This window comes from Castanea sativa, chromosome 12 (assembly GCF_040712315.1).
Source record: "Castanea sativa cultivar Marrone di Chiusa Pesio chromosome 12, ASM4071231v1".
NCBI classification, from domain to species: Eukaryota; Viridiplantae; Streptophyta; class Magnoliopsida; order Fagales; family Fagaceae; genus Castanea; species Castanea sativa.
Window position 1 is genome coordinate 43,845,209 of NC_134024.1, and position 15,357 is coordinate 43,860,565.

Below are 15,357 nucleotides of genomic sequence, written 5' to 3' on the forward strand. Positions count from 1 at the left end.
CCTCATCAAAATCAGTACTTTTGTGATGTGTGATATGTACCGAATCAGCTAGCAATGATGACAGATTCAAAAATACACATTACATTAGTGGAATAACATGTGTGGTGAGGACCCAGTTTTGATACTTGCATAAGTATACACATAAGTGGACCTTAGCAATGATTTTGAATGTTTTTAGAAGTAGAAGCAAACCAAGCAAGGATGGCTGGTATTGTATATTCCTCAATTATTTATTGAGCTTTTTTTTCCCTCATGCCCTTCTACATGCCTTTTTATATTTGCCTTTTTCTGTAAAGCATATTTGAAAAATGTATGAACTTCCACCGACTAGGATTTGGTATCACGCCTTCTATGTGCGCCACATTGGCCTACCTATACTGTCCTACCATGCTCCCTCTAAGTGTATGTATCTCTTGTTGGTCTTCTTCATGAGATGAGTCTCTTTTATGAGAATAAAACCAATTACTAAAGTTTGGTTGCCCACGTGAGCCGTCTTTTCAAAGCTAGTGCCTCACAACTATGCATGATATGGATATAATTACTCGCAGGTTTTTAACAACAATCTCAAAGGAGAGCCAGGAAGTTGGGAGTTACCTCCTCTTTGTGTTACTCAATGTTACTATATTGTCGGTTTTGAAATTGCTTATTTTAGTTAGTATATTTGTGAAGTTTTTATCAAAAAGATATAGTTTTTTTTATAACTTTTATTTTAAATGTGATACACAAAGTTAAAAGATAAGGTTATTTCAAAAAAGCTGAGACAAAAAGTAAAAAGTAAAACTTTTTTCAACGGTTCTTAAATACACACCTAATGTTCTTAACATGGTTAATTTTTTGAGATGAGTTTACCAAATAAAATAAAAATAAAATAGAAAATGTTGTAACTGGTTAATATATAAATTTTAATTTATAATATTTGTAATAAGTTATTGCTATTAACAAGATGTAAACATTCAGCTATACAAACTTATACACAAGATATAATCATTCAATTATGGAACTTATGAGAGTAGACGTAAAAAGAAGATGATCAACCTATGGCTTTATGGATGGAACCTGTTAATAATTAAGTCTAAAGACTTATGTACAATCATTTGATAATTAGAAATTTTTACTCAAAATTTTTTTTGATAATTAGAAATTTATTTATTTTGGGTATAATTTGTAATTTGCTTTTCCTATTTGGTTTTAGAGTTTTAAGTTCTTTTATTGCATTAAAAGTAAAGTTATCTTCTATTCCTATTAGGATAATAAGTTTGAAACTCTATTAACAAAATACCCTTAGGGTTCAATTTTGTATTATAGTTTAATTGATTAATAAAATTTCTCCTGAAATTTTTCAATGGTCTTGACTCAACCAAACTTTGGTAGTGACTCTTAGAGATTGTTCTTTCTTACTTGGTGCTAACTCCAAGCAAGCAACATAAGTGTGTTGACTCTTAAGTTATCTATCCTTTGTTCTTCGGTTCTCCAAGACTCCCAACTTTAATTATTGCAGAGTTTTGGTTTTGTCAAAGAAGTTTAACCTTTCATTTGCATTCCAATGTCTGATTTTTGTTGGTACATGTTATCACATTATAATAACAGGATTTTATTTATTTATTTAATGAAAGTAAACTTTGGAATAGAATACCTGCTACTGCTCATCGCCAGAATTAGAACTTTAGAAGAAAAAAAAGATTGTGAAGAGAAATCTGTTTGATTTCCATCATTATGTTATGGAAATTTCTTTTCGGGTCCTCTATAAAGTATTTGCAAAAGTGAAATTTGGTGCTTGAGACAACCTTTGCACAATTTTTCTAACCTTTCTTATGGAAAATAATAATAATAAACAGCAAACCATGCCAGGAAAAAGAGACTCAAAAAAAATTCCCTTTTCTTTTCTTCTCCCCTACCAAATAAAGGTCAATGTCTTTTTTTATACTTACTATTCAATTCCTATAAATGGTGGGGTGTTGTTTTGAGATTGACAAGGTGATGAGAAATTTGAGTGACATCAAATCTCATCCAAAACAATGTTTAACCCATTATTCATTTAGAAGTGCTAACTGCTAAGTTTATTAAATCTTCATAATAAATTTTAGATGGTAAGTTGTTATTGGTTCTAATTTGAACCTATCACTAAAGTTGATTTTTTACCCACTAATAACAACCTACTACTTAGGATTTGTTATGAAATTATTGTGGACATAACATTTCTCTCAATGATATCCTACAACATTTGGGCTTGTTTAACAATTTGATTAAAATTCAAGTGAGGAAAAATTTTATATAATAACTTATAGCATTATATTAACTATTAAGATATGCAGTTCTACATCTAGATGACAAGGAGAGGGAGAGTGAGATTTGGTACTATCATAATTTCATAGAGAATTAAAGTGAAGGGTAGGGGTAGGAATTGGTATTACAAACAATAACCTCTATCATTAACACCCCCCTTTCTGCTACCATTGATATTTTCCTCTCTCGAGTTATCCCATCAATTTTTTGTTGAAATTTAGTTTGATAATGCAAAATTTCTTATACTAAATAATAACTCTTTATCTTTAAGTATTAGCAATAATGCTCTGGCAACCTAAAAAACCAGTTTTGTAAATAAGAAGATCAATAAGGGATCTCCCAGGATTATAAAATCAGGCAAATGTATAATCCTTAAAGGTTGATTTTGTGTCCTGCAAAAAGAGAGACAACCTTTTAGTTGAGCCTTATAAGTTATAACTTCATATATTAATAAAAGTTTACAAAGATTAATAAAATTAAAAAAGGAATTCATTCTTAATCAATGTGAGACTCAAGGAAAACATAAGCTTTGCAAAATTTATTTAAAAGAAAAACAAAATTGTTGAGAATCTTTACTTTTTAACTCTTCTTCACTTGATTTTTTTTATTAACACATAAAATCATAGGGAGTTTTGAAAGTAAAATTTGATGTGAAATAAATCTTCACTCTAAAAGGATCTAAATTACTTTCCCCTCAGCTTTTTCCTGTTGATTCGGATGTGCAGACAAATAGAATGATCAAAAAATGCAAATCATGTGATTGGACAAGTATAGTCTTAATCGTGTCTAATGTTTTTGAATGATCCCAAGAAGTTCGTTGATGGATTTAGTGAAGTAGAGCTATGGGAAGATAGGCAGGTAAAGATCTTAATCCCAAACCTTTTTATTTTTATATATATAAAATAAAAAAGTTGCTACAGTTCGGGTATGTTTTTATTCATTTCACATGTGATGTGTTCCCAACTCTGTTTACTTGGGATTCCTCTGTTCTTTCAATAAATTACTATTAATCATTTGGATTGTGGCATAATTCTCTGGAATTAGTTTTTTTTTTTTTTTGAGAAATAATTACAACATGCTGCTAACCCTGTAGCTCGAACCCTTTCTAACGTTGAGAAATATAATGTTTATAACATTTTCACAAATAAAGTTATTATTGATGGATAAATAAATAATGTCAATGATAGACTTAGTTTAAAACCAATAACAATTTAACACTTAAAATTTGTTGTGAAAATATAATAGACATAGCATTACTCTTCAAATCTTCTAAAGTTTTTAAAATAACGTATCACACAATTCTTAAATATTAACCATTTTTTTTTTGAAAATATCTTAAATATTAACCACAATTCCATATATTCATAAGGAGTGATTTTTAATAATTACAATAGGATTTAAAATTTATACGGTTGCTTTTTACCTTCAGGTCATGGTACTAATCTATAGTTATACACCTAAATTTGAATTTGATTCAAAAAAAAAAAAGATTTGAATCTATGTCCATTATGCAAAGGGTTATAGGATTTTTCTTTGATAATTTAATAGTTGGGAAAAATGAAATTTGAATCTTAAATGTCTTAATTGGATATGCTATAAGGCTCTTTTATCTTTTTGAGGAAAATATATTGTTAGGTTTTAGTTGAGTTACATGGCTTTTGGCATGACAATAGTTTTTTTTTTTTTAAAACAATCGACATTACTTTTTTTGAGTAAACAGTAATACTTATTAGAACACACATGAAAATAGTAAGAATAATATTTTAAACCGGGTTTATAATATATTACACAATTAGATTACAACTACGGTAGTCTTGACAGTACCTGGATGATGTATAAACATAGAATTTAAGAACCTTATCCCTTAGAGCATCCACAGCAGTGGAACTAAAATTTTAGCAATTTAGCTCCACAAAAAGTTACTTTATCTATTTACCTACTCATTTTACAAAACATGCTGCAGCAGTAGAGCTATTTTAGCTTTCAACACAATAAAATAATATAAACATCATAATAAAATAATATATCTATTACAATAAAATAATATATCTCACTACCCAAAAAATATTCAACCACAATTTAATTGGAAAGGTGAATAAAAAATATTTTTTTTATAACTCTCAGCTACAGTGCTCATGTATTGATACATGAGCACGGTAGCACTTTAGCTAAATTTTTTTGCTTTATTTCTACTGCTACAGGAGGATTTTTTGTGTTTGAATAGAGCTAAAATAGCTATTTAGCTCCACTGCTCCAATTGCTCTTAACTGTAATCGAAGAAGGGCAGCTAGTAATCAAAGGCTAAAAATAAAATATTATCAGTGGTTGCCAGTTGCCACTGTTCAGAGTTCAAATCGGTAGTTTAAATTGTTCATTCAAAAGTTTTAGGAAACGTCAAGACGCAAGACTCAAGAGTCGACCGTTTTGTTATCATCTCTACTTTTTAAAAGCAACCTTACTTTCATTCACTGGGCCACACCAAGTTGGAGGATGGCCAAATCATCCTTCTTTTCTTCCAATTACTGAAACACCCTACAAAATTCACCTCTTTTTAAAACATACAATTAGTCTATAATATCATGCTTCCCTTCATTTTATTTAAGAACAACTCTAGCTGCTCATTCAACCTACTCTATTTTCTAATAGCTTTATATGTTAAAAACAATGGCTTTAAGCAATTAAGAAAATTTTTTTGGTGCTAAAACTAGCTTATTTGTTTAGAGTTAAGAGTCAGTTTGGTTGGGTGGAAGAGCGTGATGAAAATGAAAGATGGAAATATTAGAATTTTCCAATATTTGGCGTGGTGGAAATGAGGGAGGATGGAAATGAGATTGAGTTTTCACTTGAGCTCACCAAAAACCACATTTCTAAATTCGGAGGAAAAATGTTGGAGAAAATGCATATGACACTAACTATTTTGCCCCTTTTAATTAAAATGTTTTTTACCCTCTCTTGATCTAATAGGGTATAATAGTAAATTTATTGAATTATGTTCTCTATTATTTCAATTTTTCATCCTCTCACTTAAACACACGTGTGAAAACTAACATTTTTTTTATTCTTTTCCTTTTCAATTCTCTTACTTTTTCTTACCAAACTCATTGAATAATTTGAGTAGTCTCTAGAGTTAGACACTATGGAATAATCCTTGGTTCAAGGACTATTGAGAAATAAAAATCTTGAAATGGATAATAAAAATCAATTGTAAAGAAATGTGTATTGCGTTTATTTTATTACAAAAACCTTTTAAGATGTTAGGTAGACATTTAAGAATATTCTAAAATTTATATCGTTAATTATGAAATTTAATAATTTAGAGGTGTACCCCATAGATAAATGAATAGATGCAACTAACCCTTCTATTATTACTATTACTATTTAAGTCAATCCCTTTTAGGTCGAGTAAAAAGATTTTACATCATCATTTGCTTAATGGACACAAACAATAATAATAATAGTACTTAAAAAGTTTATAATAAAAAAAGGGGTAGTTGCTCAAGTGCAAATGATGACAATTGGTGTGGCAAATCAGAGAGATTAGGGACAAATTAGTCCAAATGATGAAATTCAAAAAATAAACTGACAGCATGGCCCCCATCCTTCAAGTGTTTAATAGATAGAAGAATCAACACAACACAACACAACACAAAGAGAGAGAGATGTGTTCTAGAGAGAGAAAGATAAAAAAGAGGGACATGGTTGCCATAATTTGAATTCACTCTCTCTCTCTCTCTCTCTCCAAAAAACACACGGAAAACAACTTTGGACTCTGACAGCTCTACACCGTCCCAACTGGTGTGCCTTCTTCTCTCACTTCCTTCGTACTACCCAACTCAACTACTTTAAAGTTTAAACCAAACCAAAGAAGGATCGAATTCTCATTCAAACCAAAAAAAACAGAGAGAAATGTCTGGTTATGTAGGCATTCTGGTTTCAGATCCATGGCTTCAGAACCAGTTCACTCAAGTTGAACTCCGCAGCTTAAAAACTCACGTACGTATATGGGTCTTTTTTCTTTTTTTTCTTTTTTTCATCATTATATTTGAATCTGTACATCTTCGTTAAAAACACCACGAAGTGCCAGTTGAACTACGAGTTTCATGAATTTGTGTGTGTTTGTTTTTATTGTGTGTTGTGGTGATGATGCAGTTTATGAGCATGAGGAGAGAGAGTGGGAGAGTGACACTGGGAGAGCTGGCGTCGAAGATGTCTCGTTTGAAAGTGGTTGGAGAGAATCTCACTGAAGAAGAGAGAGCTTCGTTCATCCATGATTTCTATCCTGATCATCATGACCACGACGATGTCGACTTCGAGCTTTTTCTTAGAGTCAGTGTCTTGTCAAACCCCCGAATTGTGTGGATTGGATTTGAGTCTTTAAACTAGTCTTTTTTTTTCTTCTTCTTCTGAATATAGTACAGATGTGATTAGCGTTTTTCATGCTGTGGTAACTAAGTCAGTTAGTTACTAGTAACCTTGGACACACAAATATTGAAGATCTTATATTTTTGTTTTATGATTTTTGAAATTTTTATAATTTTTTTGTTTGTTTGTTTAAAAGAATCTTATGTTAAAGTTGATGAATTCTCTGTTTTGGTTGTTAGAAAGCCTAAGATAATTTGAATCTCGTTAGCTTTTTGATTTGTGCTCTGTTTGGTTGCCAACAGAGTTAAGTTAAATTTTAAAAAATAAATAAAGAAAATCAAGATTTTACTTCCACTTTTTCTATCGTCTGATTCGTTTTTTCTATGGAACTTTTTTCAAAATTTTCAGGAATTAAAAAATAAAAAAGCAAATGAATCAAGGATAAGTTTTTTTTTTTGGGGGGGGATTTTAATGAGTTTTTCTTTGCAACTTCAAATTGTTGGCAGATATATTTTAACTTTTCAATTTTGCATAAGTTAAAAAGGAATAAAAAATGATAAGAATCAACCATAGGTTTTTTTTTTTTTGGAGTTTAATAAGTTCTTCTTTGTTATTAGACAGAGTGAGATTATTAGTATTTGGGATTGAACTGTACTTTGATGGCTTTAAATTTGAAGATGAAGAATTTATGACTTACAAAAGCATAATGTAATTTCAAAATTGATGGCAGGTATATTTGAAACTCCAAGCCCATGCTAGTGCTAGAACTGGAAGTAATACTAAGAACTCATCTGCATTCCTAAAGGCTGCCACCACAACATTGCTTCACACAATTAGCCAATCCGAGAAGGCCTCTTATGTTGCGCACATCAATAATTACCTTGCAGAAGATCAGTTTTTAAAGCAATACCTTCCTATTGATCCTTCAACTAATGATCTCTTCGAGATTGCAAAAGATGGAGTTCTTCTCTGGTGATAACTTGTTGATCCTCTTGTTCTTTCATTAAGTTTTTACGATTAGTCTTTTTGAAATTCATATTCAGAAAAGCATTATTTTTCTTTGATGCAGTAAGTTAATTAATGTGGCAGTTCCGGGAACTATTGATGACCGTGCTGTTAACACGAAGAGAGTGCTCAATCCATGGGAAAGGAATGAGAATCATACACTCTGCCTCAACTCTGCTAAGGCCATCGGATGTACCGTTGTCAATATAGGGACTCAGGACTTTATTGAAGGAAGGGTATGCAAACATGAAATGTGTTCTGATCCTTTACTATATCAGCTGGTCATCTTAGTTGCCATGCTACAATATTTAAATTTAGAAACCTTTAGTTACCTTAAATTAAGAGTATGTCCTGGTGCTTAAAATAGTTAATATTGATTTGGTGCCAACATTGAAAGCTCATACTACATTTGATTTTCTTGTCTAGTGAGTCTTGTAAACCAGCATGTAGTCTTTGAACTTAGAGGCCTACAAGGGACAGGGTAAAGCTCATCCATTACAACTTAACCAAAGAGGGGAATTCAAGCAGCCTTTTTGTTCAAATGCAGGGCTATTTTGACCATAGTATACGCTGCAAAGTTCTCTTACAAACCTGCTTTATTGGTGCTATTCCAGTTCAAAGTATTCGGGATTTTATTTAGTCCTAATTGCAAGGCTTTTCAAGATATCTTATATTCCAGTCCTGTTTTAAATACTTATCTTTGCATGTGAAATACATATGCAAGTATATATTTTAGGCATTTCTCTCTATCCTTCTTTTAATCGTTGGTTCCATTCCTTGTCATCGGAATATGATTTGTTTCCTCCCTAAATGATTGGGAGATGGGAACATTTGGATTTATGTGGATAAATGGTTTTGGTTGGATGACAAATTTAAAGTGTGCATGATATCTGTAGTCATACTATTCAATGGGTTTGTTTGGTAATTTTGAAACTATCCTAACTGGACTAACTGAAGACCTTGAGAAAAATCTACCCCATTTATCATCTATTAATAAGAACCTACCCTCCTAATCCAGCAGTTTAAACCAGAAACCAATCCTATCTAAATTGGTTTATTAAATATTTTAAATTCTTTGCCAGCTTTTGCATCTTTTATTCTATGTATTCCTTCTGCTGGATGAATTATACTGAGTTTCAATCACTTATAACATGTTTTTTTTTAATAAAAAGAAAAAGTAATCCATAATTTTAAATACTCTGCTTGTCAGTATGAATAATTTCCTCTTTGTATTGTTTTCAGCGTCATCTTGTGCTTGGAGTGATCTCTCAGATCATTAAGGTAAGAATCTCATGGTTATGCACTTAATTTTAACTTTACAAATGATGAATTTCAAATTCGTAATGTTTTATGGACATAAAGTAAACTATGGGCATCTAGTGAAAGCCTTTAAGGTTATGCATCCATTGAATTGATAAAACATGTTTAGTCTTTAGCATTCATACTAGTTGTGTTTAAAATAAAATTGACTCTCCAATGGTTCTTCAATAATAGATACAATTACTAGCAGACCTCAACCTAAAGAAGACACCTCAGTTGGTGGAGTTGGTAGATGATAGTAAGGTAAATGTGTTCTTTCATTAGAAGTTCTGGCTGTATTACAATTATTGAACAGGGCTTTACATCAATAAATTCCTAATTGATTATCTTTTTATATTTAAAACCAACAGGATGTGGAAGAGTTGATGAGTCTACCACCAGAGAAGATCTTATTGAGGTGGATGAATTTTCAATTGAAGAAAGCTGGATACAAGAAGATTGTCACAAACTTCTCGTCTGACATAAAGGTAGATGAGCTAAAGCAGGAGTTTAAACAGACTGTTTTTTATTTGTTTCTCTTTTACAGCTAAATAGTTATTTTAGTCATGTTTGTCAAGTATTGGTCTCTGATAAAATTTTGGTTAATATTTCTTGTAAATGGCGTATATGTAGCTCGAAGTTGAGAATTGAGCTCTTTTAGGCATTTTTATATATCTTCTATGACTGTAAATCAAATTAATAATATCTTGTCATTTTAACTGTAATTGAAGAAATCCAAGATTCCTATAAGAATGAAAATGAGGAAGTTATACAACTTTAAATTTTGAGACCATTTGGTTGAAGGTATTTATTTATGTTGAATCATTATGGTCTCATGTAATAGATTACAAACTAAATAACATGAGTCATACAGAACATCATTTCATTCTTTCTTTCATTTTGTATTTTAAAACAAACAGAATAGTAAGGTATTAGCTGTTGCTGTTTCTTCTTCTTCATACTTTTGTTGTTCTTGTTGTTCTTGTTGTCTGTGACCTAACCCTGATTAGGAATTTTGAGTTTTTAACTGTTAAATGGCAGGTAGAGTGGAGACAAGGTTTGAATTCATGAACACTTGCTTTGATACTATGATAAATTGCTGGTAGTCTCAAAAGCTTAATCTGTTAGAAAATGGTTAATTCAATCATTTAACCGTAATTCTAATAAACCCTCCACCCCTTGTTTATGGGAGGTGAAAGCATTTGGTTCAAAGATCATTGCCACTAGCTGTTGCTGTTATTTTCAGATTCACGTTCAAATATTGTGAATTTCCCTATTAAATTATATGCTTCCATTTACTCATGAGAATTGAATTGGTAGATATTTTCCTTCCTTAACAGAAACCAACAAAAAGAAAACTAATGATTTGACTCTGTAATGCCACAATAAAATTTACAGCTAAGGTTTTAGTATTTGTTGTTGGTATATAACTGGTATTTGACAGTAAAAGATGCTTAACTTGCAGGATGGAGAAGCTTATGCCCACCTCTTAAATGTACTTGCACCAGAGCACAGTCATCAATCTACATTGGCTGCAAAAAATCCTTTGGAAAGAGCAAAGTTAGTTCTGGAACATGCAGATAGGATGGGCTGTAAGAGATACTTGACTGCAAAAGATATTGTGGAAGGTTCCCCAAATCTGAACCTTGCATTTGTTGCACATATTTTTCAGCATAGGTGAGATGGACCCCTTCTTGAGCAATGTATTGCACTTTTAATGGTTAATTTTGGTAGTCCCAGCAATATGAGCACATTAAACCTCGTAGTGTAGAGCATTCAGCATATGGTTGCTTCCAGAACATCTACCATGCATGCTCTAGTTGTGTGAATTCACTGGAGTAAACTTATCCATCCAAATGGGTAGTGAACATTACCCCTATATCATTTAGTTGTTATGATTCTTTTTGCTTCTTCCAGTTTTGTCTGTCAATAAAATGTGATGATTTTGTGTATCTTTTTTATCTTGTTTGTAAGGAACTGTGAGATGTGAAACTCATCGTTAATATTTTCCTGTAGGAATGGGCTCTCGACCCAAACAAAACAAATATCTTTCCTTGAAACTTTGCCAGATGACGCCCTAGTGTCCAGAGAAGAGAGAGCATTTCGCCTTTGGATGAATAGTCTTGGAAATTCAACATATATCAACAATGTCTTTGAAGACCTAAGAAATGGGTAGAGTATATTTTCAAATTTTACTATTGTAATCATAAATTCTTATCATTGTTCTTTATCCTAACCATTTGAATGCAAGTAAGCTAAATTTTATTCAATGTATTCATGCTTCCAATCACGTACACTAGTGTTTGCACATCAGTATTTTACTGATAAAATACCATTATATTTCCAAAATTCAACATCATGTTAAATCTTTGAAAATATTTTGAAGAAAAATTTCAGAGAATTTTGATATTGAGAAAATTTTGTAATGGAAGGAAATAATATTGAAGTTCTTACAAATTTAAATGTGATTGCTATAGTATCTTCTCTTTGAGTTGAAGTTAGCTGCTATTTGCAGGTGGGTACTTTTGGAGACTCTAGACAAGGTGTCGCCAGGGATTGTCAATTGGAAGATTGCAAATAAGCCTCCAATAAAAATGCCTTTCAGAAAAGTAGAGAACTGTAACCAGGTGGTGAAAATTGGGAAACAATTGAAGTTTTCCCTGGTTAATGTTGCTGGAAATGATATTGTGCAGGGAAATAAAAAGTTGATATTAGGTATGCTGTCTGCCACGTTCATTAGCAGTAATCTAGATGTTGGTGTTAAAACTTCTTGACTTGTTGTGATGAATTTTCTGTATCATTCTTATCTTCCATTTGGTAGGACTTTTCAGGATTAAAACAGACACCACTTTTTTTTAATAGTAGTATTATTTTTTATCAGATTTTAGGAGATTAATTGTCATCTGAATTAAAGAATGTTAATTTCACTTCAGCCTATTTGTGGCAATTAATGCGATGCAACATCCTCCAACTTTTAAAGAACCTGAGATTTCATTCTCATGGGAAGGAAATCACAGATGTTGATATTCTAGAGTGGGCTAACTCCAAAGTGAGCAACTCAGGAAGCCAGAGTCGCATGGATAGTTTTAAGGTAACCATATGTGCAACTCTTTTCCTTACATGTAATTGTTTGCTATATTAATTGCCTTTTGCCTTTTGAGTGTTGATAAGTTCAGGGCTCATAAATGGTATTCTAATAGACATGATAAATTTTAATTTCTCTGAAGCTTCCACTTGTAAGAAGTTTGATAGCAATTACTGGTTTTATAATGTGTATTGTGATGACTTAAAAATTCGTGGTCCCAACTTCCTGTGGATTACTTGGAATATGGTAAGATTGTGTGGTCTTGATTACAGTATTAACTGTTCTACAAATGAGATTTTTTTTTCCTATCAAATGTTGAAAGGAGTTCCATCAGCCATAGATTCAACAACAATCTTCATGAAAGATATGAAAAAATGGTATTGGCTGATTTCGATGTGTAGAATTCCTAGACTATGTTCTCATTCATAATGTATCATTTTTACATTTCTACTGACATTTGTTTGCCACTTTGCCATCTTGGCCTGTACTTTATATCCTTTCCTATTATTATCCAGAAGATTGCTTTTAAATGAACTTTTCATGTTATGGTTTAAGGTTTCTTTTAGCATTGGACAGTGACTACATTTTTATTTTGTGAATGGCAGCAATCTAATTTGTTGATTGTTACTATTTCAAATTTTTTAGGATAAACGCTTGTCAGATGGAATTTTTTTCCTTGAGCTGCTTAGCTCTGTGCAGCCTCGAGCTGTAAATTGGAGTCTTGTTACGAAAGGCATAACAGGTAGTTCTGCCTTTTAATTTACATGATCAAAATTTCTTTTTAGTCTTTTACTTGAACTGTGTGGTTATGTACAATTTTTTCATTGTTACATGGAAATTTGATCTTTTCTGTTGAAGTATTGGAGTTTGCATTTAGGGGGGCTGATTATCTTGTCCACAATATTAATTATATGTACTGTTCACATGCGTTATTCATGCAACTGTTCCCAACCTGGGGACAAATTCAATTTCAGATTCTTCCCGTCTCTTTTACGATCCTAAATCAACTATCTAGTTATCTTAAATTATTGATATACAAGTTGTACGGTGATTTAAGGTATACTAGCACACTATGAAGGTGAAGACTTGCTGAATTGAGTCACCATATACTGTTTTAAGATGAGGGTTTCTATGGTCACACCCACAGGCTCACGCAGAAATTTTCTTAAAGAACAATGTGCATTATAATTGTTTCAGGTATAAATGAAATGAAGACAATAGTATTCCGAATTTAATCAAACGTTAATTATCATTATTCTAGGTTTTTCTTTAATAATATTATCGCTGTCATAATCCATATTTCATGTGTTCTTTTTAGTGGGTACAAAAATTGGGGATATAATGCAAAAATTTTATTATTCAAGAATTTAAATACATTATTCAATCTGCTTCATACATTTTTATATATTATCAAAATTTGTGTGAATATGCAACAATTTATGGTTCATGGTGTTAAGCGTTCATTGCTTGATAGTTTGAGAGGCATGTCTTGCCATGATTGAAAGTGCCGTTCAGAACTAAGAGTTTGCCATTTGAGTTCCTACTAATGAGTTTTTCTTCAACCTGCTTCTTTGTCTCATTTTTGTTTATATAATATTTGAAAGCATACAGATGAGGATGATGGTTTGTGATGTTATATTATCATCCATATACTTGAGCTATAGCTCTTATTAAAAAACAAGAAATTGTTATATAATCAGACCACGGAGATTTCTCCATGGTCTCATTACCTTCCTCACTATGCATCTTCAATATATACCTTATTACCTGCTTGGGATGATGCAAATTTGAATTTTGTGTCTTACTGCTAACTTTTTTTTTTTTGGCTGAATGTCTCATATTTTTTACTAATCATTTCTTTCCAAACAATGGGCTTACATGCAGATGAAGAGAAAAAGATGAACGCCACATACATCATTAGTATTGCAAGGAAGCTTGGATGTTCGATATTTTTGCTTCCTGAAGACATAACTGAGGTACTTTTGGAATCATGTACATGAGTTTATTTTGTTCATGTACTTCGTATGCATGTATTAGACATGTCATTACAGCCTAATAGGCATCATCATCATCATCATCATCATCATCATATATATAATAGAAGTTCGGCAGGATAGGCCTCAGATTGGATTCTTCTTTTCTGGACTCTGGGGTTGGATATATCATGGAAATAGAACCACACCCTTATGTTTTACCAAGCAATCAAATTGGGGCATGCTGTTACATATGGCAGCTCAGTGTGCATTTGTATCTACTTTATCAATGCTGATTTCACACAAACACACATACTGTCACATGGAACACCAGACAGATATTTATCATCACCCTCTTAACAGTTGATATTTCACGGGAGGTGTTTTACAGCTATCCACTCTTTGATTCATTTGTGGGATGTTATCACAGTTACCTTCCCACTTGAGGGAAGTAATAGTTTCTGAGGTTTAAACCAGGGTTATGTATTCCCCCATTCACTCACTCCATTGAGGGGTTGGCAGGCTTTTTTAAGTCCAAAAACTGTGAAAACACTAAGCAGTCATAAAGTCTTTGATGTGCAACTTGGCTTTTCTTTCTCTCATTTTATCCTAGTTTTGTGATTTAACTTAATGCTAATGACAACTCAGTTGGCACCTCCTAGTTTTAGGTAAATATGTAATGATAATAATAATAATAACATGGTGGAGCTTTTTTCAGGTGAATCAAAAGATGATCCTTACATTAACGGCAAGTATTATGTATTGGTTCTTAAAACAACCAGTGGAAGAAAGGCCATCTGGAACTTCAGATAGTGAAAGTGGAAGCCAATCAGAGACAATCTCAAATTCCACAATAGATGATTCTGCTTCGGAATCATCAATAGAGGAGAATGGGAATATGTAAATATGTGATGACTGAAAAAACTTTTTGCTGAAGTTTTGAATTACTTCCCCCTCCGTTATCTTTTTGTTACATTTGATTGAAAAGATTAGTGAATGACAATGTAATAGTATGAGCGATTTAGAATGCCTTTAGATGCATTTTGCTGTTTGTTTATTTATTGGAAGTACTGTAGAAAAGGATTTTTTTTTTGTTCTTTTGGGTGTGGGAGCCGCTCAAAAATCCCAAAAATCTTACTATTTGGGCGGCTTGCTAACCACATATTGCAAAACTAGCTGCTGATGTGAATAGTTTTTCTTTAATTAAATGAATACTGATATGTATGATGGTATTAACTATGGACACTTTTGGTAGATGCGCTTGCTCCAAAGCTCATCTATTTTTTTGATAAAAAGTTAATTTGCATATCCATTATAATTTGGGATGTGATAAGTATTATGGGTTCATAA

General features: G+C 32.0%; 1 protein-coding gene across 1 annotated transcript; it reads left to right on the forward strand.

Annotated features, from left to right (window-relative positions):
* The first annotated feature begins 5,905 nt into the window (after positions 1-5,905).
* LOC142618262 (fimbrin-2) lies at positions 5,906-15,246 on the forward strand. The gene is made up of 14 exons (XM_075791170.1): positions 5,906-6,276; positions 6,433-6,609; positions 7,376-7,617; positions 7,715-7,886; positions 8,893-8,931; positions 9,145-9,213; positions 9,321-9,437; positions 10,415-10,626; positions 10,966-11,121; positions 11,465-11,664; positions 11,883-12,040; positions 12,680-12,776; positions 13,919-14,010; positions 14,726-15,246. Exons 1-14 carry the CDS (start codon positions 6,190-6,192, stop codon positions 14,909-14,911), a joined length of 2,004 nt encoding a protein of 667 aa, XP_075647285.1. The 5' UTR covers positions 5,906-6,189; the 3' UTR covers positions 14,912-15,246.
* Positions 15,247-15,357: the final 111 nt, after the last annotated feature.

Bases quoted from the DNA above. Each gene is read 5' to 3' on its own strand.
- LOC142618262 (XM_075791170.1), top strand. From the start codon at position 6,190: ATGTCTGGTTATGTAGGCATTCTGGTTTCAGATCCATGGCTTCAGAAC. The intron at 8,932-9,144 runs GTAAGAATCTCA...CTTCAATAATAG, and splicing joins TGATCTCTCAGATCATTAAG to ATACAATTACTAGCAGACCT. The intron at 9,214-9,320 runs GTAAATGTGTTC...TAAAACCAACAG, and splicing joins AGTTGGTAGATGATAGTAAG to GATGTGGAAGAGTTGATGAG.